Here is a 21,323-nt window from a genome sequence, read left to right as displayed (position 1 = left end):
CAGCATAATCTGGTGTACATTTCAGAGGGAGCAAAAGTTTAATGAACAGTTCATATATTGATTGATTGATTGATATATTTTTATTTTATGTTTTATTTTTCAATGTATTATTATAAGTAGTAGTTGAAGTAGAAGTAGTAGATTTATTTTCAGATGTGTAAGCAATTCCGTGAACTAATTATTGAATTTTAAATTAAAGCTTTTGAATGCTCTAATTACGTGGTACAGGTATGGGTAGGCTGATCATAATGAGTTCCTCTATTATAAAAATAACACCTCCCCTGGCAGTGCCATTGGTGGAATTTTCTCCTGGCAGCTCTGAACCACAGCTGGTAATGCTATAGTTGAACTGGAAAGCAGCTGATCCCCCCTAGAGAACACACCCTGCACTCCAACCTAGTACTGGTAAAGGATGCACCTCTCTGAAGGTAACATACTTGTACCATAAATACTATCTGATACAATTAAAGTAGTGCTGTCAGTATGGTGTACTTTGTATGTTCTGACAGGGTCTGAATCCTATTTTTATCATGACCCTGTAGCTGCCTTCCTGTCATATGTGTCACATGTATTTGTTTCAAAGAGGGAGAGGGAGAGAGAGAGAGAAAGAGATTTAAAAATAATTACTTGTTGTGGGAGTTGGAGTGGATGGTGTGGTGAAGTTGAACACTGTAGTGGGTGGCTGCGGCGTGGTAGTGCTGTGTGTAGTTGTACTTCTGGGGGTTGTGGTTGATGATGGGGTGGTGGGGGTGGTGCTGTGTGGGCAATTGTACACATCCCTCTGAACTGTCCCATTTTCACCACACACAGCTGTAAGGCAGCTCCCGATCCCATCCGTGGTGTTGTAGATGGTCGCACCATACGGATACTTGTTCCCATTATATGTGCAATAGCATGCTGCAGAGGAGAGGTTAATATTATTATTTGTTCACATTCAATGAAGCCTAAAGTAATTGTAAATATAAAACACACAATTACATTTAAATGATGTATATGGCAAATATGCTCACCAAGATCATTGTAGCTGCAGAGCACTTCTAAGGACTTACAGAGGCTAGAAAATAAATGTAATGTTTAGTTCTCTACATCTTTGTGATCTGACAGCCATAGTGTTTAAGAAGAACTCTCTTTGTATGTTTAATTTTCATTAACTTCATTGCAAGTTATTTAAACACAAAATATATACCATGTTTCACAGTTCTCAGTGGGAGGAACGTTCTCTCCATCGTTGTAATGGTTTCCGTCTCCATCATAGCAGCCACACTGTTCTCTCTTCACACATGTCATTGAGCCCTCATCAAAATATGGCTGGGTCGGAGGGCAATTTGGATAGCAGCCTAAAGAATATTAGACCATATATATCCATAAATGTTTATATCTGTCTTGTGTTGTATCTATGTAAATGATGCATACACATATATATACACCGCTTTTCATTTGCCTGCATTTGGTAATACACCGATCAGCCATAACATTATGATCACCTGCCTAATATTGTGTAGGCCCCCTTTTGCCACCAAAACAGCCCTGACCCGTCGAAGCATGGACTCCACTAGACCTCTGAAGGTGTGCTGTGGTATCTGAAACCAAGACGATAGCAGCAGATCCTTTAAGTCCTGTAAGTTGCGAAGTGGGGCCTACATGGATCAGACTTGTTTGTCTAGCACATCCCACAGATGCTCGATTGGATTGAGATCTGGGGAATTTGGAGGCCAAGTCAACACCTTGAACTCGTTGTTGTGTTCCTCAAACCATTCCTGAACCATTTTTGCTTTGTGGCAGGGCGCATCATCCTGCCGAAAGAGGCTAATGCCATCAGGGTATACCGTGTTCATGAAAGGGTGTACATGGTCTGCAACAATGCTTAGGTAGGTGGTATGTGTCAATGTAACATCCACATGAATGCCAGGACCCAAGGTTTCCCAGCAGAACATTGCCCAAAGCATCACACTGCCTCCACCAGCTTGCCTCCTTCCCATAGTGCATCCTGGTGCCATGTGTTCTCCAGGTAAGCGACGCGCACGCACCCGGCCAACCACGTGATGTAAAAGAAAATGTGATTCATCAGACTAAACCACCTTTTCCATTGCTCCGTGGTCCAGTTCTGATGCTCACGTGCCCATTGTAGGCGCTTTCAGCAGTGGACAGGGGTCAGCATGGGCACCCTGACTGGTCTGCGGCTACGCAGCCCCATACGCAACAAACTGCAATTCACTGTGTGTTCTAACACCTTTCTATCAGAACCAGCATTCACTTTTTCAGCAATTTGAACTACAGCAGCTCGTCTGTTGGATCGGACCACACGGGCCAGCCTTCGCTCCCCACATGCATCAGCCTTGGCTGCCCATGACCCTGTTGCCGGTTCACCGCTTTTCCTTCCTTGGACCACTTTTGATAGGTACTGACCACTGCAGACCGGGAACACCCCAGAAGAGCTGCAGTTTTGGAGATGCTCAGACCCAGTTGTCTAGCCATCAAAATCTGGCCCTTGTCAAAGTCGCTCAGATCCTTACGCTTGCCCATTTTTCCTGCTTCTAACACATCAATTTTGAGGACAAAATGTTCACTTGCTGTCTAATATATCCCACCCACTGACAGGTGCCATTATAACGAGATTATCAGTGTTATTCACTTCACTTGTCAGTGGTCATAATGTTATGACTAATCGGTGTTTATATACACGTACAAAATAATTACATAATTTACATAATTTACATAATTATATACAGACAGGTGACAAATTCAATGAAAAACCTGAATAAATGAGTGGAGGAACATAACGCATTCAGATGCTTCCAAACAGGTGTACTGCATGATTCAATTAAGCAATTAACATCCTATCATGCTCTGTGGCATGTATAAAAATGCTGAGCAGGCCCAGTTGACCTCGATTTTGGATCAAGATGGCAAGAGGAAAGGATCTAAGTGACTTTGAAAGAGGGGTCATTATTGCGGCACGAATGGCAGGAGCTTCAGCCACAAAGACGCTCAACTGTGTAGTGTTTCAATAGGAACAGTGACTAAAGTTACATCTGCATTTAGATCTATGGGAAGGACATCAATAAATAGGGTTGGACATTGTGGTGGAAAGCACACATTTGACAACCGTGAAGCACGTGCATTACTGAGATATGTAAGGAAAAACAGAAGAGCAACTCTTTCCCAGGTGACTGAGCATGTCAATGCAGGACGTGATCAGACTGTGTCAGCAAGAACAGTCCGTCGAGAACGACAAAGAGAGGGGTATTATAGTAGGGCTGTAGTGCATAAACCCCTCATTACAAAAACAAATGCACATCTGAGAGTTCAGTGGTGGAAAAACCATAGGCACTGGTCTACAGAGATGTGGAAAAAAGTGATATGGTCAGATGAGTCATCCCTCACCATTTTCTCGACAAGTGGACGAGAGCATGTGTGGGACACCAAGAGAACGGTACAGGCCTGACTGCTTGACCCCTACAGTGAGGGGGTCCGGAGGCTCTGTTATGCTGTGGGGGGCATTTTCCTGGCATCAAAACACCAAATGAGGGAATATCTTTTGGAAGAATAGTGTTCCATCCCTCCTCCAGAGACTCGTAGAATCTGTGCCAAGAGCACTGAAGCTGTTCTGGTGGCTCGTGGTGCCCAACACCTTACTGAGAACCTTAATGTTGTTTTTTCTTTAAATTTGTCACCCGTCTGTATATTCATTTAATTGTTTGATACATTTTTATGTATGGATTTCACACATCAGGTAACATATGAAGCCTAATTTATGTTGAACAACATCTGTAACAAGGTTCTAAAACCAAACTCCTACCTTCCAGTCCTGGGATCTGATTGGAGCATTTCCCTGCGGGGTTCCGGCACGTCTTCATGCAGGGAGATCCGCAGGGCTGGTAGTGCCACTCACACTCACCAGGGGGGTTGTAGAAATCACAGAACAGTGCTGCAGGGAAGGAAGAAAAGCATACAATTATTTGTCCTTTACCTCCTATGAGGTTGGCTTCCTGTCTCTAGTTAGCAGAGTGGAGGGGTGAGTGGATGTTTCTTCAGGCTGTGACTTACGGCAGATCTCTGGGCTTCTCCAGGACACACAAACACCAGCTTCATTGCAGGCTGCAGCGTAGGAGGCCACAGCTGTACAGAAACACTCACAGTCTCCTCCACTGTCACAGGCACAGGAGTCTGTCACACAGGCTTCATAGTATGGAGACGGGTCCACCTGCAGAGCAGACAAAGCGGCAATGACTCTACTACTCCTACTTTTTGTGGTTTATTTAATAGTTTTTTGCTCTTGTCAGCTCAGAAAAATAAATCAAAGCACAATAGGCAAGGCTGTGAGATGTTCTAGTAAACCTGCCAATGGCATAGCTGTGGCTGCAGCCTGATCTGAATACCTGGGAGTGGCAAGCTGTGAACACTTGGCTCTTGATGATGCTGCACTGCCTCTGAGCCCAAGACTGTCTGTAGGGGTTGGAGACACAGGGGTCCTTTGTGACCACAGCATTGGGGCAACTGGGAGACACTTTCCAGCTGTTTCCAAATTCTAGCGCATCTACAACCACTGCTTGGCTCCTGGTGGTGAAGTCATTGTTTCTGTTGCCGTCGTAGTCTCCACACAGACCACAGACATGGCCCTGTGGCAGGAAGATAGTGGTCAGCAGAAGAAGCAGCTTTAATTCTAATGTGAATACCTCTTACATAAGGATCGTTTCCGTATGATGTAATCGAGGGCAGACTGTGGTCTATTCCAGTTGTCCTTAGTGTAGTCATCAGCACTCACCTGGAATTCAGGGCTCAGTTTGATAAACATGCTGGTCTTCTTGTCCCACATAAGGATCAGTCCATTGTTGGCTTCAATCACCAGGTAGATACCCATGTAGCGGATCTGGTAGGGAACTTCTATACCCGTGTCTCTCTGGACCACCTGGTAGTTTCCTTCTGACAGTTTCAGCTCATTGTTCTGAAGAGAAATATACATTTTTTTAAATGTTAAAAGCCTATAATTATCAGGTGTTTCTTAGGAAGGTTAATTTGATGGTTTTCTTAGAGTTCTTCTTGTTTTATTTTGTGCAGATATCCATTCTGTGAATAATCCTGGAGCAGAGTTGCCGTTGAGCATGCAGTCACTGGATTGCAGTGAACTGCCATACTCACCCCCAGGAAGAGCTTGATGGCCTTGGAGCAGGTGGTGCCTGTGGTGCCACAGGGGATGTTCTCAGTGATCACTCTGAAGGTGCCATTTTCACTGTTCTTGCTGCAGTAGTCCTGCACAATAAAGAGATAAAGCAGTGGGTTTATAAATTACCCTTAATTGTATCATACAGCCAGGAACAAATTGGACATCTGTTTTTCTCTTCATTCATGTCATGGAAGGAAAGATATAAATAATGCGGAAAAAAACAAGTAAACTGCTATTCTAATGTGGTTGAAGGAAGCTTGGTCCTGCTCTAGTCACTTTGATTCATAAGTAGAATGGACACGCTGAGGTTTTATTCTGCAGGGCTTTGAGATGTACCTGAGTGAGAGTGTATTCACAGTCTCCATTGAAGCTGAATCTCTTCCCATCAAACGTGGTGTAATGCCCATCTCCATAGATGGCACAGGTGCCATGGCACTGGTCAGTGGTACACTGCCATTTCCTGTCTTTGCAAGTACTGAAAGGAAAATGACACGTGTGAACAAACACAGAGCAGAGCAGAGCATACTCAATTATTTCCTATGTGGCTTTATAAGTTTCTATGCTGCTTTCTGTATTGCATATTTAAACAAATAAGATGCCCTCTGAGAGATGAGAGTACCAGGTGTTGCAGTCCATTTTGATCTGTTGCCCTGGTTCGAACAAAGCTCCATTGTGGACGCAAGGACAGAGTTCTTCCTGTACACAGTCTCCTTTCCCATCAGAAACCAGCCCCTCAGGACACATGCAGCCTGAGATACACTCTGTACTGATCTGTAAGGAGAGGTGAGGTATTATTCCAACTGGGCGTAGCATAAGTCTGGTCTAGAGCAAAGCTTGAGCACGTATAGAAGGTGCCCCATGAGAATCCTTCCCCATCAGTTTGTGCTCTAGTTTGTGTTGGGTACCATGCTTCTCTGGTGGGGAGTGCAGTGGTTTACAACCTACACATGTAGACTGTGTTCATGTGAAAAATTGCCAATAAAGCACACAACTCAGGCCCGTGTTCAATATTAATTAGTGTGAATAGTCTGCCCCACTTACACACTCCATGTCCAGTGTCTGGCAGCCCTTCTGGCACTCAGATCCCTTGGCTCCTGCCCCAGCCTCAGAGCAGTTGAAAAACACCATTGGTTCCATACAGGCTACGAAATGGAATACATGGGAAATTGTTGAATATCTCTATTCCTACTTAGCCATGTGTGACTTCCTGTCTTCTGTGGAATTTTCTTCACAGTCCCTGACAGGAGACAGATACAGGAGAGCAGGATAACATATATACTTTTTATTTTATTTGTTTAATATGTGGTGGGGCGCTGTTGTATCCCAGCACACTTTTGAGACAGACTCTTAACTGAGAGAAATTAACCTGATAATTAGCTCCTATACCTTCACTCAAAATAATAATAGTGCTTAATTATAATGCACGACAAAGAATGGTATAATTGGAATAACAATAATAAATAATAATATATATAATATATTTACAATATACTTTGTATGTATTTCATTATAATTAATTATAATATTTCCTTTGTTCATATGCAATCACTAATACGTTAAAGTAGTTTACTGTATTAAATTGCCATAACGTGCAATTACTCTCACAATCGGCAACATTGCTCGGCTGTTCGGAGGCAGGATGGCAGAACTGATCATCAGAATGACTTGTTTGTTGCAGTCATTCAGCAACCGGATTAATTGTGTAGGGATAATAAACTAATGCAAAGAGCTTTCTTCAATACTACAACAGCAAGTGGTCAATAAAGGAGGAAGTGAAAAAACTAATGGGAAAAAATTGAAGTATCTTGGAAAACTATCAAGATGTGGCAAATGTTCTAAATCAGTATTTCACAGAGGTTTTTACAAAAGAAAAAATGGATAACATGCCACAGGTTAACAATCAGTCCAGTCAAACCCTAAGAGAGGTCAGGATAAATGAGGAGGAGGTACTAAAGGGACTAGCAGAATTAAAAACAAACAGATGGTATATTTCCAACAGTACTTAAAGAAATGAGGGAAATTATTTATAGGCCGCTAAATCAAATATTCCAAATGACACTTAGAACAGGGGATGTGCCAACTGACTAGAAGACGGCAAATGTCATACCAATCCACAAGAAAGGGGACAAAACTGAGCCAGGAAATTACAGACCAATCAGTCTCACCTGCATCACTTGTAAAATGTTGGAAAAAATGATTAGACAGAGAATAGAGGAGCATCTTAATGAAAACCATATTCTTGGAGATAGTCAACATGGGTTTAGACGAGGCAGAGCATGTCTTACTGATTTATTCAAATGTTTTGAACACGCAACTGCAGCTGTAGATCATGTGAAAGCATATGATATGATATACTTAGATTTTCAGAAAGCTATTGATAAGGTTCCACACCAAAGACTGATCCTCAAATTGGAATCTGTAGGCATTCAGGGTAATGTAAGTAGATGGATTATGAACTGGTTGATGTATAGGAAACAGAGGGTGTTGATTAGAGGAGTCGCTTCTAACTGGAGTGAGGTTGTTAGTGGAGTTCCACAGGGATCAGTACTAGGGCCTTTGCTTTTTCTAATCTATATTAATTATCTGGACTCTGGGATAGTTAGCAAACTTGTCAAATTTGCAGATGATACTAAAATAGGTGGCTCAGCAGATACAATCTCGGCAGCACAGGCTATTCAAAGGGACTTAGATAATATTCAGTTGTGGGCCGACACCTGGCAGATGAAATTCAATTTGGACAAGTGCAAGGTATTACATGCAGGTAACAAAAATGTCCACTATAATTACACTATAGGAGGAATAGAACTAGATGAAGTAACGCATGAGAAAGACCTAGGAGTCTACGTGGACTCCTCACTTTCTCCATCCAAACAATGTGGGGAAGCAATAAAAAAGGCAAACAGGATGTTAGGGTATATTGTCAAAAGTGTAGAATTTAAAACAAGGGCAGTGATGTTCAGACTGTACAATGCACTAGTTAGAGCTCATCTGGATACTGTGGACAGTTCTGGGCTCCACACTTCAAGAAAGATATCGCTGCTCTAGAGGCAGTTCAGAGGAGAGCAACCAGACTTATTCCAGGTCTGAAGGGAATGTCCTACTGAGAGACTGAGGGAACTGAACCTGAAATTGGGCTTCAAGGCATTCAAAACAGAAAACAGGAGACACTTCTTCACACAGAGAGGCGTCACAATTTGAACAAACTCCCCAGCGATGTGGCTGAAGAGACAACTTGGGAAAATTTAAAATCAGACTGGATAGAATAACTCAGTTATTAATGGACACCAAACGAGCATGATGGGTCGAATGCCCTCCTCCTGTTTGTAAACTTTCTTATATTCTTATGTTAATTTATTTAAATTTTGTAGATAAATTTGAACCCCATCCTGTCTCACAATGTCCCAGGATTGCGGGTCAGGTGGCAGCTCGGAAATCTGTACAAAACAGCTTGTCTCTCTTTTCTTCACTGTACATATTTTAGGGCCTTAATAATGCAGAGACACTGTTGTTATGTACCTGGATGCAACCATATATCATATACGTATTTACCATGGAATCTCTCCCCTGGGTGCGTTTTTTTTATTGTTTGGTAAGGGGTTTCTGTTAGCGCTAATACAGCAAATCAGCCTTATAGACGGTGATTAATACCTGATGTCACACATAAATTAGCTGCAGCTTTGCGTGAGCTGGACATTTCACTTCAGACTTAATTCTTATACACTTCTAGCGTTCAAACCGCCACATAAAAACAAATAAAAAGTAGTTTTGACCTACCAGCAAAAAAAACTTCACAAGTGTATTCTGAAAAAAGTCAAAAATGATGATACCCCACCTTTAATTTGGATAAGTTCAATATACACTCACCTAAAGGATTATTAGGAACACCATACTAATACTGTGTTTGACCCCCTTTCGCCTTCAGAACTGCCTTAATTCTACGTGGCATTGATTCAACAAGGTGCTGAAAGCATTCTTTAGAAATTTTGGCCCATATTGATAGGATAGAATCTTGCAGTTGATGGAGATTTGTGGGATGCACATCCAGGGCACGAAGCTCCCGTTCCAACACATCCCAAAGATGCTCTATTGGGTTGAGATCTGGTGACTGTGGGGGCCAGTTTAGTACAGTGAACTCATTGTCATGTTCAAGAAACCAATTTGAAATGATTCGACCTTTGTGACATGGTGCATTATCCTGCTGGAAGTAGCCATCAGAGGATGGGTACATGGTGGTCATAAAGGGATGGACATGGTCAGAAACAATGCTCAGGTAGGCCGTGGCATTTAAACGATGCCCAATTGGCACTAAGGGGCCTAAAGTGTGCCAAGAAAACATCCCCCACACCATTACACCACCACCAGCCTGCACAGTGGTAACAAGGCATGATTTACGCCAAATTCTGACTCTACCATCTGAATGTCTCAACAGAAATCGAGACTCATCAGACCAGGCAACATTTTTCCAGTCTTCAACTGTCCAATTTTGGTGAGCTTGTGCAAATTGTAGCCTCTTTTTCCTATTTGTAGTGGAGATGAGTGGTACCCGGTGGGGTCTTCTGCTGTTGTAGCCCATCCGCCTCAAGGTTGTACGTGTTGTGGCTTCACAAATGCTTTGCTGCATACCTCGGTTGTAACGAGTGGTTATTTCAGTCAAAGTTGCTCTTCTATCAGCTTGAATCAGTCGGCCCGTTCTCCTCTGACCTCTAGCATCAACAAGGCATTTTCGCCCACAGGACTGCCGCATACTGGATGTTTTTCCCTTTTCACACCATTCTTTGTAAACCCTAGAAATGGTTGTGCGTGAAAATCCCAGTAACTGAGCAGATTGTGAAATACTCAGACCGGCCCGTCTGGCACCAACAACCATGCCACGCTCAAAATTGCTTAAATCACCTTTCTTTCCCATTCAGACATTCAGTTTGGAGTTCAGGAGATTGTCTTGACCAGGACCACACCCTTAAATGCATTGAAGCAACTGATAATTGCATTAATGAGAAATTGAACAGGTGTTCCTAATAATCCTTTAGGTGAGTGTAGTTGCTAATCAATAATAGAAATTCTAACAAGACTCACTTAGAGTTGGCTCTGGGTTTCCAAAGCAGGTCAGGGTCCCATGTTTGCAAGTGCTGAAAATAAATCAAGATCAAAGAGTAAAGACACTGCAGATGTCCAGGTGCACTGTGTTCCAGAAAGGTCTAAGATGATTCATTAACCTAGTTTAATTTCCAGCTGGACATTTATTTCCTTTCAAATATATATTTACAAGGAGGGAAATTAGGCATTTCTTCAATATTGTTCTAAGTTAAAACCTTTTGAAAGTTTTGTTTCACACAGTTCGGTGACAATAATGAACGATGCCTCTTACCACATGGCTCCATCCTTGCTGATAACCTCCCCTGCCGGCACTACTGAGCCCTTGTTGTAGCACGGGCACTCGGTAGGCGGGACACACTTGCCCTCCTCGTCCATGTAGGTCCCCTCGGCACAGCCACAGCCATCCACAGGCACGAACTGGACCTGGCAAGTGTGGTCAGGCTCACTGAGGGAGCGGCAGGTGCGGTGGCAGCTGGTCATGCTGTACCCATAGACCAGGGTCTTGGGGCAGCTGCTGGAGTATTTGACTGAGGGGCGGAGAAGCAGGGTTTCAGTCTCAGCACAAACACCTTCAGTTCACTGTCCCTGAAACCCCAGACTTCTGACGCCTGAAGACACCTACTGCAGATACTGGATCTCCAGCTGTCCAGCGTGACGCCCTTCGCAGCGCAGGCGTGGACATAGGAGGAGACAGCAGCGCACATGCAGTCCTCGCTCTTTTCACAGTTGCAGCTGTCATACAGGCAGTTCTGGGGAGAGGAAAGGAGGCTGTAGGTTAACATTGAAAAAGCCTTCGTCAAGGAGAAAACTGTCTCGTCTCTAGTTATTAACAATGATCAAGATGCAATAGGTGCCAGAAGTATCCTGACTCACAGAACACCAGTTTGCCTGACTTATTGCACAAATAAAGATATTTGTTGGGTGCAGACTATTATATTATATTTTGAGGGCAGTAGAAAAACATCAATTGTCTGTTTGTAAATACTATTGTATCCTCCTGATGGTTGTGTTGTGCGAGAAGTAAAGAGACACATACTGCTTTGTAGGTATCTGGGTTGATGACAGAGTGGCAGGGAGTAAACACTCCATTAGGGTCTGAGAGCATGGAGCACCAGTACTTGGCATACTTCTCTGTGAAATGGGGAGAGAAATGTGAGGATAAGATATGTATTTCCTTATAATGTGTGAGCCCAGTTTCCCAGACCCCTGAACAGTACAGAACCCCAGTCAGTAGTTAAGGCATGGGGGTAGGAACTGACACAGACTGGTGTCCCAGAATGCCGTACCGTTCTCCACACTCAGGCTGCAGGGGTTTTCATAGCTGTCCGTCACGTCGGGGCAGCTGGCTCTGGTCTTCCAGGTGTTGACGAAGGCTGCGGCTGTTCCCTCCACTACCCCACTCAAGGCCATAAAATCATCAGCTTGGATATTATTAAAGTTTCCACAGAGACCTGGAGTAAGCAAAATTAATAAGTCAGTAATGTACCATATTTCTGACGCTATCAGAGGCTATAGAATTTCATATTGTGGCCATTGTCTTGATGCTTTTGGCTAATTTCCCCTAATTTCAGATGTTTATGCTGTGTGACTATAATCAGGGGAAATTGCATCAGTTATCTTAAGGTAGGAAAACAGCAAGAAAAGTCACTGAAAACTAGTGCTAATACAGGGCTTCATGTGAGACAGGTGGCTCTAGAGCTTTCACAGATCAGGGGGTGGGGTCAGTAGTGCTGAGGCTAGGCTTACCACATGTCATCCCCTTGTTGGAGGAGCTGGCAGTGATGTAGACTTGCATGATTGGGGTGAGCTGGACCTCTAACTGGAGCCCCATGGAGGTTTCGACAACAATGTAGAATGTGGAAGGTCTGAAGATGATTACGTCAGCTGTGAGGAACAAAACACACAGAAAATTCAACAAATAAGGGTCAGAGCATTAGCATTAGACTGAAACCAGTTAATTGAATTGGATAACAATGAGTGCCAACAGACCCAGCTGCAAACTGGGTAACTGAGCAGAGCCCTGCAAATCCGTTCATCAGTTACCCGCTTCCAGTGCGCCCATTCACTTGGTTCCCAGAGGCTCTCTAAGCATTTCACAGACACATCAGTATAGCCCATGCCTCCGTTATTTGCAGCTACAGTACTGATGAGGGAAAGGGTCTCACCTGTGGACAGAGGCAGCTGAGAAAATATGCCGTTCACAAAAACACTTCCACAAGGCCGGAGGCTGATCACCTGGGAATTACAAATGTGTTGTCAATACACAGAGATCCTGGTAGCTTTTACTGCTGATACATTTGCTACTGCTTACTGGTTGTCCCAGGTCAGACTTGAAGAAAGACTTGTCCTGGCATGGATGGGTCATTTCCAACCTCAGTGAACAAAACGCAGTCAAGGAGGTGCTTCTTCTCTTAGCTGGGGTAATTCCCAGCCTGCTTTGTCTGTATTTATGTCAGTGGTCAATTAAGAAAGTCCTTTAAGATGACTTACAGTTGTTCCTCCTGAGATGGCCAGGGTCACAGCTTTCAAGCAGGTCTCAGTCTCTGTCAGTCCACACTTGACAAGGTCTCCCAGGACTGTGAATGCACTGCTGTTGCATTGCTACAGCAGAAACAGGAACAACACAAGACAAGAAACAAGGAAGTGTGCAATGAAAAACAATTCACATTGTTATTAATCAGGAAGTAAGATAGGAGATCAGTATGCAATCAGAGAAAGATGTATGCATTCACAGCAGCAGGACCTTCAATAAAATGTAAACCCATACAGCTGACTAGTCGCTCCAGATACTTTTAAAACACACCAAACCAATCCAAACCAATGGTAAGTGGTATCGCTCACCTTGGAGAGGACGTAGGAGCAGTCTCCATGGAAGGTGAAGGGTTTCCCATCATAGGAGGTGATGTGGGAGCCTCCCTTTACAGAGCAGGTCCCCGGGCAGTCCAGGTCTTGGCAGCTCCAGTGGCCTCCATTGCAGGTGCTGCTCAGACAGTTACAGAGCTGATGTATACATTTGCTAGAAGCACGTGTTGCGTTGCATCAAAAACTTTCTTCACTCTAAGCATTTGCAGAGTAGCTCAGATGCTCTATCAGATGTATTATTGTTATTTATTAATGTATTCATACTTATAGGTTGGTGAAAACATACTCTTCTCTTCAATACTCTTTCAGTTAGCCAGATACATGTCTTGTCTCCCTTGATGATGTTGTCTGATTATGCATGCTGGCCTGCGCCCTGTGACAGAGGACAGAAAGTGGGCCCTTGCTCACCAGTGGCTGCAGTGGCTGGAGTAGGACTCTCCAGGTTTGTATGTGTCTCCATTGTGGCTGCAGGAGCACTGCTGCACTGGGACACAGCCAGTCTGGTTGCTGTCATCGAAGACAGTGCCTTAGGAAGACAATCACAGTCAGTCAGGAAAAGCCCTATCAGAGTGTATGAAGCCAGGAAGACTTAGAACTTGACTTTGCTCTAGTATAATAACATACAGTAATCCAGGCTAGTACAGCTGTAATCATGCAAAACACACAAGCTCGCCCAATCGCTGCACAGTCACGGGCAGGGCAACAAGCAGTGTGAGGCTGAAGAGCAGTGCAGAGCAGAGAGAGGAGCTCCAGCCAGTGGAGCAGCAGGTACCTGGGGGGCAGAAGCAGCCGTCAGTGCAGTGGTCCTCGCACAGCTGGCCTCTCTCTGGGTTGGAGCAGGTATCAGCACAGGGGATCCCACACTCCTGGTGCTCCATGTTGAAAGGGCATTTCTTAGCTGCAGAACACAGGAGGCTTCAGTCAGGTTTAATGGATTGTCTAGTTTTATATGCAGCTGCACTGTGACTTCTTTCATTTTCATGACAGCTCAACATGAAGCCTAATGCTTCCTTCAGTAAAATAACACAAGAAGACAGTAGCAGAAGATTGGGGGGAGACGTACAGCAGAACTCTGCGGTCCTCCACTGCTGCGGCTGTCCGCCGGCGTGCACACACTGCCGGGAGTATTCAGATAGTGTGTTGCACAGGCAGAAAGTGCTGCTGCCACAGTGACACATGTCCTCCACACAGGCCTGGATGAAGGAGTCAATGGAGACCAGGCTCATACAGCTGCTGAAAGCTGGACTGGACAGAAGCTGCTCACACACTGATGTCTGTGACAATGAAAGAGCAACAAGGACAGGGATTTATTGCACCTGTAATGACACTGTAATGCAGTGAAACACACAGTGACTTAATTTACCACAGGCAAACACACTGTTTAAGAGACTTGAATTTGCATTGTGCTGTTGAGGTGATAATGGCTACTGTGTTGTTGCTGTGGTTAAGTAACTGAGCCAGTGACTTTAACATTCAGGCATTTATCTTGGAATTGATCATGACATTGAGAAGGCATATCTGAACAATATCTGTTCATTTTCTTTTGTGAGCTTTGGAGCAAGAGAGGAATTAAGACATTTACCAGCCCTGAGCAGTTCCTATCAGACACAGGTATGGGTTCCTCACAGGTTTCTGTGGGGCCGTCCATCTTCCAGAAGTGTCCAAAGTCAAGGGGAGATATTTTAATGCCTTTAAAAGTGAGTTTGAGAATTTGAATTTTGTATCAGAGATATCTTGATATTCCATTTAATGCAATGTGATATAACACTGACAGCTGAAGCTGACATACTGTTCTACAGTCACTCAGTGTCCTTCTGTCGCAGGTAGAAGTGGCTTACCATCTTTAATGAACTCATCATAGAGCTGGACCCCATTGAAGTCCCCACAGAGCCCACAGGTCTGGTTCCTGTATTTCTTGTCCATCTCCAGCTGCACAACACAAGGCACAGAGTGACTTTCACATGGTATGAAATCTAGAAAAGCTCTTCTGGAAATGTTTTTTCATAATGTGTAGTATTGTAAAATAAAATCATATTAATGCAGAGATACATTGGTAGTAGTTTAGCAAATACAGTTTATATTTCACTGCTGGTTTTGAGAGAATTAAATATTTTCTATCGTATTTCTAATTTCATGTAACTTAGCATTAAGCATTATGAATATGTTTTTATCCATATCCAATAGGAACAGATTGTTGGAATCAATAGTATAAGTATATATGCATATATATAGAGATGGGTGACAAATTACAGCAAAAACCTGAATAAATGAGTGGAGGAACATAACAAATGCAGATGCCTCCAAACAGGTGTACTGCATGATGCAATTAATCAATGAACATCCTATCATGCTCTGTGGCATGTATAAAAATGCTGAGCAGGCCCAGCTGACCTCGAGTTTGTATCAAGATGGAAAGAGGAAAGGATCTAAGTGACTTTGAAAGAGGGTCATTATTGGGGCACGAATGGTAGCAGCTTCAGTCACACAGACGCTCAACTGACTCGTGTTCTGGACAAGTGTACGAGTGCATGTGTGGGAACCAAGAGGATGGTACAGGCCTGACTGCTTGACCCCTACAGTGAGGGGGTCCGGAGGCTCTGTTATGTTGTGGGGCCATTTTCCTGGCATGGTTTGTGTCCACTTCTCCCCTTAGAGGGAAGGGTCACTGCAAATCATTACAAAGTTATTCTGAGTGATCACCTTTATCCTATGGTGAAACATTTCTCTCCTGATGGAAGTGGTCTCTTCCAGGATGACAATGCCCCATCCACAGGGCACGAGGGCTCACTGAATGGTGTGATGAGTATGAAAATTATGTGAATCACCACCATCATCAAAACACCAAACGAGGGAATATCTTTTGGAAGAATGGTGTCCATCCCTCCAGTAGAGTCCAGAGACTTGTAGAATCTGTGCCACGAGCATTCAATCTGTTCTGGTGGCCCGTGGTGCCCAACACCTTACTGAGACACTTTATGTGGGTTTATCCTTTAATTTGTCACCTGTCTGTATAGTACATATTAAGTGATATTTAGTGAAACTTCATTGATATGTGTTAGTAAGAAAGATGGATAGTTAGTTTTGGGAGTTAGATACTCTTCAGGAGTTGCATCTGTATGACACGTGGGGTAGGTGGTGTTGTTCCAATGATGCCTCTAAATCACCAAACATAATAGAAGAGACTGCTCATACACTTGCTGTGAGAGACCCACTGCATGTTCTCATCACTGTTGTTTGTTCTGTAAGTTTGGAGATTGCTGATGGCTGGACAAACAGGAGGGATGCTCCCTGCCTGAACCAACATCATCATTTTTATGATACCTACAGTTTTTGTATTGTTTTTTTATACCAGAGAGCCTGTATGCTTAAAGTCAGTAGAAATAGGAAGTGGACATTTGGCAGAGTGCGCTGTGGCCTGACAACCTGCCAAAGTTTGTATAATGAGTGTGTGTATTGAGTATAATAATAACATTAAATATAAAAGCTAGAATGTAGTTTGTAGGTAGATTTATACCAGGAAGGCATCGTCTCCATTCCACATGGCAACCAGACCCAGCTTGGCAGTGATCTTGATGTTGGAGTTGGTCTTCTCAATGAGAACTCCAGATTGGCTGAACGGCAGGGTCACCCTGGAAGGAATAGATGTGGTATTCTGGTTAGAGGTAAATAAGCGGTGAGTAACTACAAAAGTGATGGAGAGTTCCTCTTGTTTTTATTTTTATAATTTTTATTTCTTGGCAGACGCCCTTATCCAGGGCGACTTACAACACAAGTGCAAAACAAAGTGCAAAAATACAGTTAAGTAAAGGCATCAACATTACAAATTCAATTTACATAAAACAGCAATTCAAAATATAATACATTTTACAACTTCCAATTTACACAGGTAAGTACAGTAAGTGAGGTCATACATCCTGGACAGTAAAAGCTAAGTGCTGTCAAGATGTAGGGTCACAGTCAAGGGCTACGAGAAAGGGAGCAAGGAGGAAAACAATCAAAAACACAAGAAAAAGTTGTCACAAAATGAGTGTACTGTTGAGTGACAACTGATTTAAGGCTAGAGATAAATCATATGTCTCATGCTGAGATGTAACCATTTAATTTTCAACTTGATACAGAGAAACAATTAGACGGTGTTCATAGTCCTGCATTCACACGGTGCGGCTGCATCCTGCAAGGTCACCCCAGCTTTATGGCTGACCGGAGGTACTCAAAGTACTCACCCTTTCCCGTTGACGGCGATGGAGTCGCTGCCGAGCTCCAGGACTGTGCCGTCCAGCTTCATGGTGATCTTGGTGATGGTGGGCAGCTCGTTCACCACCTGGCGCCGCAGCTGGATGTTGAAGTCCTCGTAGCTGCTCTTGCACTGGGAGCTCAGGATGTAGTTGCAGGAGGACGGCAGCTGGAAAATGTCTCCATCGAATGTCTTGAAGTGGTAGTTACCCCACGTGCTGCACACCTGGCCGTTGTGCGCCGGGCTCACTCCTGGGGGAGAGGGGGGGCAGAGACATCAATGAACCGGACGCTGTTAACATAGGTAATTCCCCTTTTGCAGGTTGAGTGCAGTATAACTTGTTTTTCTGCCCACTGGGTTTTTTACCCGTGTGTGTGTGTGTGTGTTTGTAACAAGTACACCATAATTAAACCATGGACATGATATCATATGTCTTTTTTTGTTTGGTTTGTTTTTTGTTATCTCGCAGTCCTCAAAGAAATGTGTCCCAGATTAGATCACAGGTAAACACAGTGTTTAAAAGTTTGAATTTGTATTGTACTGTTGTGTTGATACTGGCTACATACATTTTTCTTGACAGCAGTTGTGGTTAACTAAGCAAGCCAGTAACTTTAACAATCAGGAATATTGTCTTTGAAAATTATATTTCAATAGAAAGCTTATCTTTAAACAGATAATCACAGATAATGAAGGAGGAGCATGTGCCCCCAATCAGATTGTAAGTGGCCTTTAGTAATGCCAGTGAATGCACTGCATATTGAACTTACCTGGCATTATTGGTGTCTGGGTCATTGCAGGGATGATTGTAACTATTTTGCCAGGAGTCACCAGGTTGTCTGACCAATGAACAGAAATGAGAAAAATGAAGAGTGAAGCTGGATGTCTTAGTGTACATTCTCGTATTTAGTGTCCACATATAGACAGTTATGCTGGCAGAAAGCCACAACAGTTGCTTTGTTTATGCTGAAATCACAAACTTGTTCAATCATTGCCTATTCCCTATATAGTGAGTGCACTATATTTCAGCAGTGAGGGAACGAAATGAGCGAGCGATTTCAGACGCTGACGTCAATTCCCCGCGTTAGAGAGCACTCGGGAGCTGTCGCAGACATTTGAACATTTCACCTGTGTGGCTTCATGAATTTTATCATCTCTGTAATCTATATATATAGATTGAGTGCTAGAGACTGAAGACCGTGTGCGCCATGTTGCTTCCAAATTCCCTCTTGCTTAGTGCATAAGAAAGAACTCTGTATGAGCCAAAATGGCGTCCAGACCGAGTATAGACTACTGTCAGAAAATGAGATTAGACGTTTATGCAATATTATATACTGTACATAATGTGTGTGTATTACAGTGCGTATTCATTGGGTACGTCTGCCAAAAAACACAATAAATCACTATGAGGTCTGTTTTTGTAACGTTTTATACACATAAAACATTTTGCACAAATTATTATTAATACTTGCAAATCACCTTGAGGTAAATCAACAAAATGAGCAATAATGATAATTATTAATATTAATAATAATTGAGATACACCTATGCGTAAGACATTTATTTAACGATATTATTAAAACAATATATTACATTTAATTAATCGTGTTGGCTAAATAATGTTAATGCTTCAAACTGTTGTTATCTACAGGACTTTAAATATATATTTGTCACAACTGTACTGAATTGAACCAGTCAAATATAGACTTTTCCTGGCTCTTGTGGTGTGCGATGAACGACTGGTTCTTGCCGGTTCAAGTCTGTCTAACCCGTCCTGCTTCGGGCTGCATGGGTTCAGTCACTGAATCAGTGAACGACATCAACGAAATGCATCGATTCACCGAACTGAACTGAATCAAATGCATCGATTCACCGAACTGAACTGATTCAAATGCATCGAGTCACTAAAAACAATCGAACTGCCATCACTACTGTCTAATGATGTAGCAGAGTCCACCAAAACCATTTAAAACACAAGGTGATTCAGCAGCCAATAGCAGGGCTTACATATACATATAATTATATACATACAATTAAGTTTGTACTTACGAGCTAGTGCGTGGTGTTTGTTTAAAGGCAGGAGGCAGACCTGCATCAGTGGCGCAGATAAGAGACCCTTTCCAACTTTCCGTATTATAAACAACATATTGTTAACATTAACACTAAATGGCTTGTTACTTTATGTTAACATACAATGTATAATTGTATTTTAATTTAAAATTATTTGGCTGCTAAAAATAACATTTTATACTATTTGTATATTTAAAATACTTACATTAAGAAGGGCGTTGGTTTTACTTAGAAAAAAACAATTCTGAATAATTCTGAACGAGATAAAACGACAGATATAGCCGTGTTATAAAGGACTAATTTAATAAATGCATATAATAAAGTTTGGACTTGCGTGCTAGTGCGCATGCGAGGACCCCTGTGGATGCTGAAAGTTGATCGTGATCAAATAGTAGTGTAAACGCAACACTGTTCTGATGCATTTGATCCGGATCAGAAATGGCCGTGTAAAAGCGCCTATTGTCTGTAGTCTGCTGGGTTTGTAACTGTTGTTCTTGAACTCCTTTTAAAAGAACAATCGGGATACATTTTTAATCCACTGTTACACCTGACACATCTGTATATGTGAGGCTGTTATTTGTTGTTCACTATTTTGATATTTAACTTCTGGGTTTGCTTCAGTCATATCAGAGTCGCCTTTGTTCTTATGATTCATTATTCAAGAGCCTCAATAAGCAATGATTGTCTCATTCGGGCATTTGCCAGAATGCCCGATGGCCAGTCCGCCTATGTTTCTGATTAAGCAATTCATACTATATAAATTACTTCAATGCAAACCATTTCCTCATTAGCTTATTTGCGTGTGTTTTTGTTCTTTTTCAAATATACAATTATTTTTAAGTACAACCCATTAGATGACCTATTCTTTATATACATTTATATTCAAAATAAAATATGAATATTGTAAGGGTTATCTTTGTAATTCATATTAGTACATATGTAAAAGCAAATGAGTATGTATTACTATGTATTCAAGAAAGGTCTTAACTTAATAAATTATAACATTATTCTAGATATTTTTTTCTCTGCATCACATTAATCCTTAGCTTTTTTTTTTTTTTTTTTTGAGATAATTAGAAAATGTCATGAAATAAGAAAAAAGTTTGCAGCAGGTTTTATAACGTTAAAATGAAATGTTTAGAAACCATTGCTTTGAATGTAAATTGGGAGCAGCTATATCAGCGTGTTTTATAGACATACAGATTGACCTGTCAATCAAAGATGCTGAGCAAAAGTAAACTTTAACTAAATGGATTTTACATATAGATTTTGCTATGAAAAATACTTTCCTGCTTCCCTAATTGTAATTTAGCAGATCAATTTCAACACAAGGAGGACTTATGTGTCCCATCTGCCCACCTGTTTGCATGGAGCCGGGTCCAACAGACATCGCCATCCAGATCAGCGCCCACGTGGGTATCATCCTCGGTGTCCCCATGGTTCACTGGGGGTTTGCTGACAGGTTCCACAGCAAGGTGCCCTCCCTGGGCTCTGGCTGAGGGTTTTATACCAGTTGTGTGGAGGGGCCAGGGGCCTTGGAAGCTGAACAGGAAGGTGGGGCTGTGGGCTGAACTTGACAGTTTTATGTAAATAGGATGTCACTTAGACTTTTTAAATCCTCAAAGAAACACAGCAGTGTTGACACTGGAGATGCCCACATTACACCTGGTATTGAGAGCTGCTATTTTTATCAGTTTACATTAAAGACATTAGAACCCTCAATTAGTCATTTTTTATTTTGTCTTCCATTTATTAATTAATGTATGTATTTTCTTTTTCTTTCTTCCAATCAAACTATTTCTGATTCTTTAATCTTCATAAACATTCCTTTAAGTCACTTGGCAGTGTTACTAATTTATGACAAACAATGAACAGGAAGCTGGCAGGATATTTTCAAGCACT

General features: G+C 42.4%; 1 protein-coding gene across 1 annotated transcript in view; it reads right to left on the bottom strand.

Moving 5' to 3' along the window:
• The window catches only part of LOC136747528 (mucin-2-like), a 46,874-nt gene extending 25,984 nt beyond the window's left edge, over positions 1 to 20,890 (bottom strand). Inside the window, exons 1-29 of the mRNA XM_066700408.1 lie at positions 20,781 to 20,890; positions 18,122 to 18,190; positions 17,344 to 17,605; positions 16,635 to 16,749; positions 14,959 to 15,049; positions 14,703 to 14,809; positions 14,184 to 14,394; positions 13,893 to 14,018; positions 13,529 to 13,646; positions 13,100 to 13,238; positions 12,749 to 12,859; positions 12,424 to 12,493; positions 12,005 to 12,142; positions 11,545 to 11,709; positions 11,295 to 11,389; positions 10,881 to 11,007; positions 10,530 to 10,785; positions 10,238 to 10,290; positions 6,206 to 6,306; positions 5,784 to 5,935; positions 5,501 to 5,639; positions 5,140 to 5,250; positions 4,766 to 4,945; positions 4,380 to 4,619; positions 4,048 to 4,204; positions 3,800 to 3,928; positions 1,187 to 1,337; positions 1,011 to 1,054; positions 628 to 897 (exon numbers count right to left, since the gene is read on the bottom strand). Of these exons, the coding sequence (XP_066556505.1) occupies positions 628 to 897; positions 1,011 to 1,054; positions 1,187 to 1,337; positions 3,800 to 3,928; positions 4,048 to 4,204; positions 4,380 to 4,619; positions 4,766 to 4,945; positions 5,140 to 5,250; positions 5,501 to 5,639; positions 5,784 to 5,935; positions 6,206 to 6,306; positions 10,238 to 10,290; positions 10,530 to 10,785; positions 10,881 to 11,007; positions 11,295 to 11,389; positions 11,545 to 11,709; positions 12,005 to 12,142; positions 12,424 to 12,493; positions 12,749 to 12,859; positions 13,100 to 13,238; positions 13,529 to 13,646; positions 13,893 to 14,018; positions 14,184 to 14,394; positions 14,703 to 14,809; positions 14,959 to 15,049; positions 16,635 to 16,749; positions 17,344 to 17,605; positions 18,122 to 18,190; positions 20,781 to 20,859 (4,006 nt within the window). The 5' untranslated portion in view covers positions 20,860 to 20,890. The remainder of the gene's footprint in view (positions 1 to 627; positions 898 to 1,010; positions 1,055 to 1,186; positions 1,338 to 3,799; positions 3,929 to 4,047; positions 4,205 to 4,379; positions 4,620 to 4,765; positions 4,946 to 5,139; positions 5,251 to 5,500; positions 5,640 to 5,783; positions 5,936 to 6,205; positions 6,307 to 10,237; positions 10,291 to 10,529; positions 10,786 to 10,880; positions 11,008 to 11,294; positions 11,390 to 11,544; positions 11,710 to 12,004; positions 12,143 to 12,423; positions 12,494 to 12,748; positions 12,860 to 13,099; positions 13,239 to 13,528; positions 13,647 to 13,892; positions 14,019 to 14,183; positions 14,395 to 14,702; positions 14,810 to 14,958; positions 15,050 to 16,634; positions 16,750 to 17,343; positions 17,606 to 18,121; positions 18,191 to 20,780) is intronic.
• Between the last annotated feature and the right edge of the window lie 433 nt (positions 20,891 to 21,323).

The sequence above is a fragment of the Amia ocellicauda genome, chromosome 4, assembly GCF_036373705.1.
Source record: "Amia ocellicauda isolate fAmiCal2 chromosome 4, fAmiCal2.hap1, whole genome shotgun sequence".
Taxonomy (NCBI): Eukaryota; Metazoa; Chordata; class Actinopteri; order Amiiformes; family Amiidae; genus Amia; species Amia ocellicauda.
This window is presented reverse-complemented; position numbering and strand designations above follow the sequence as displayed.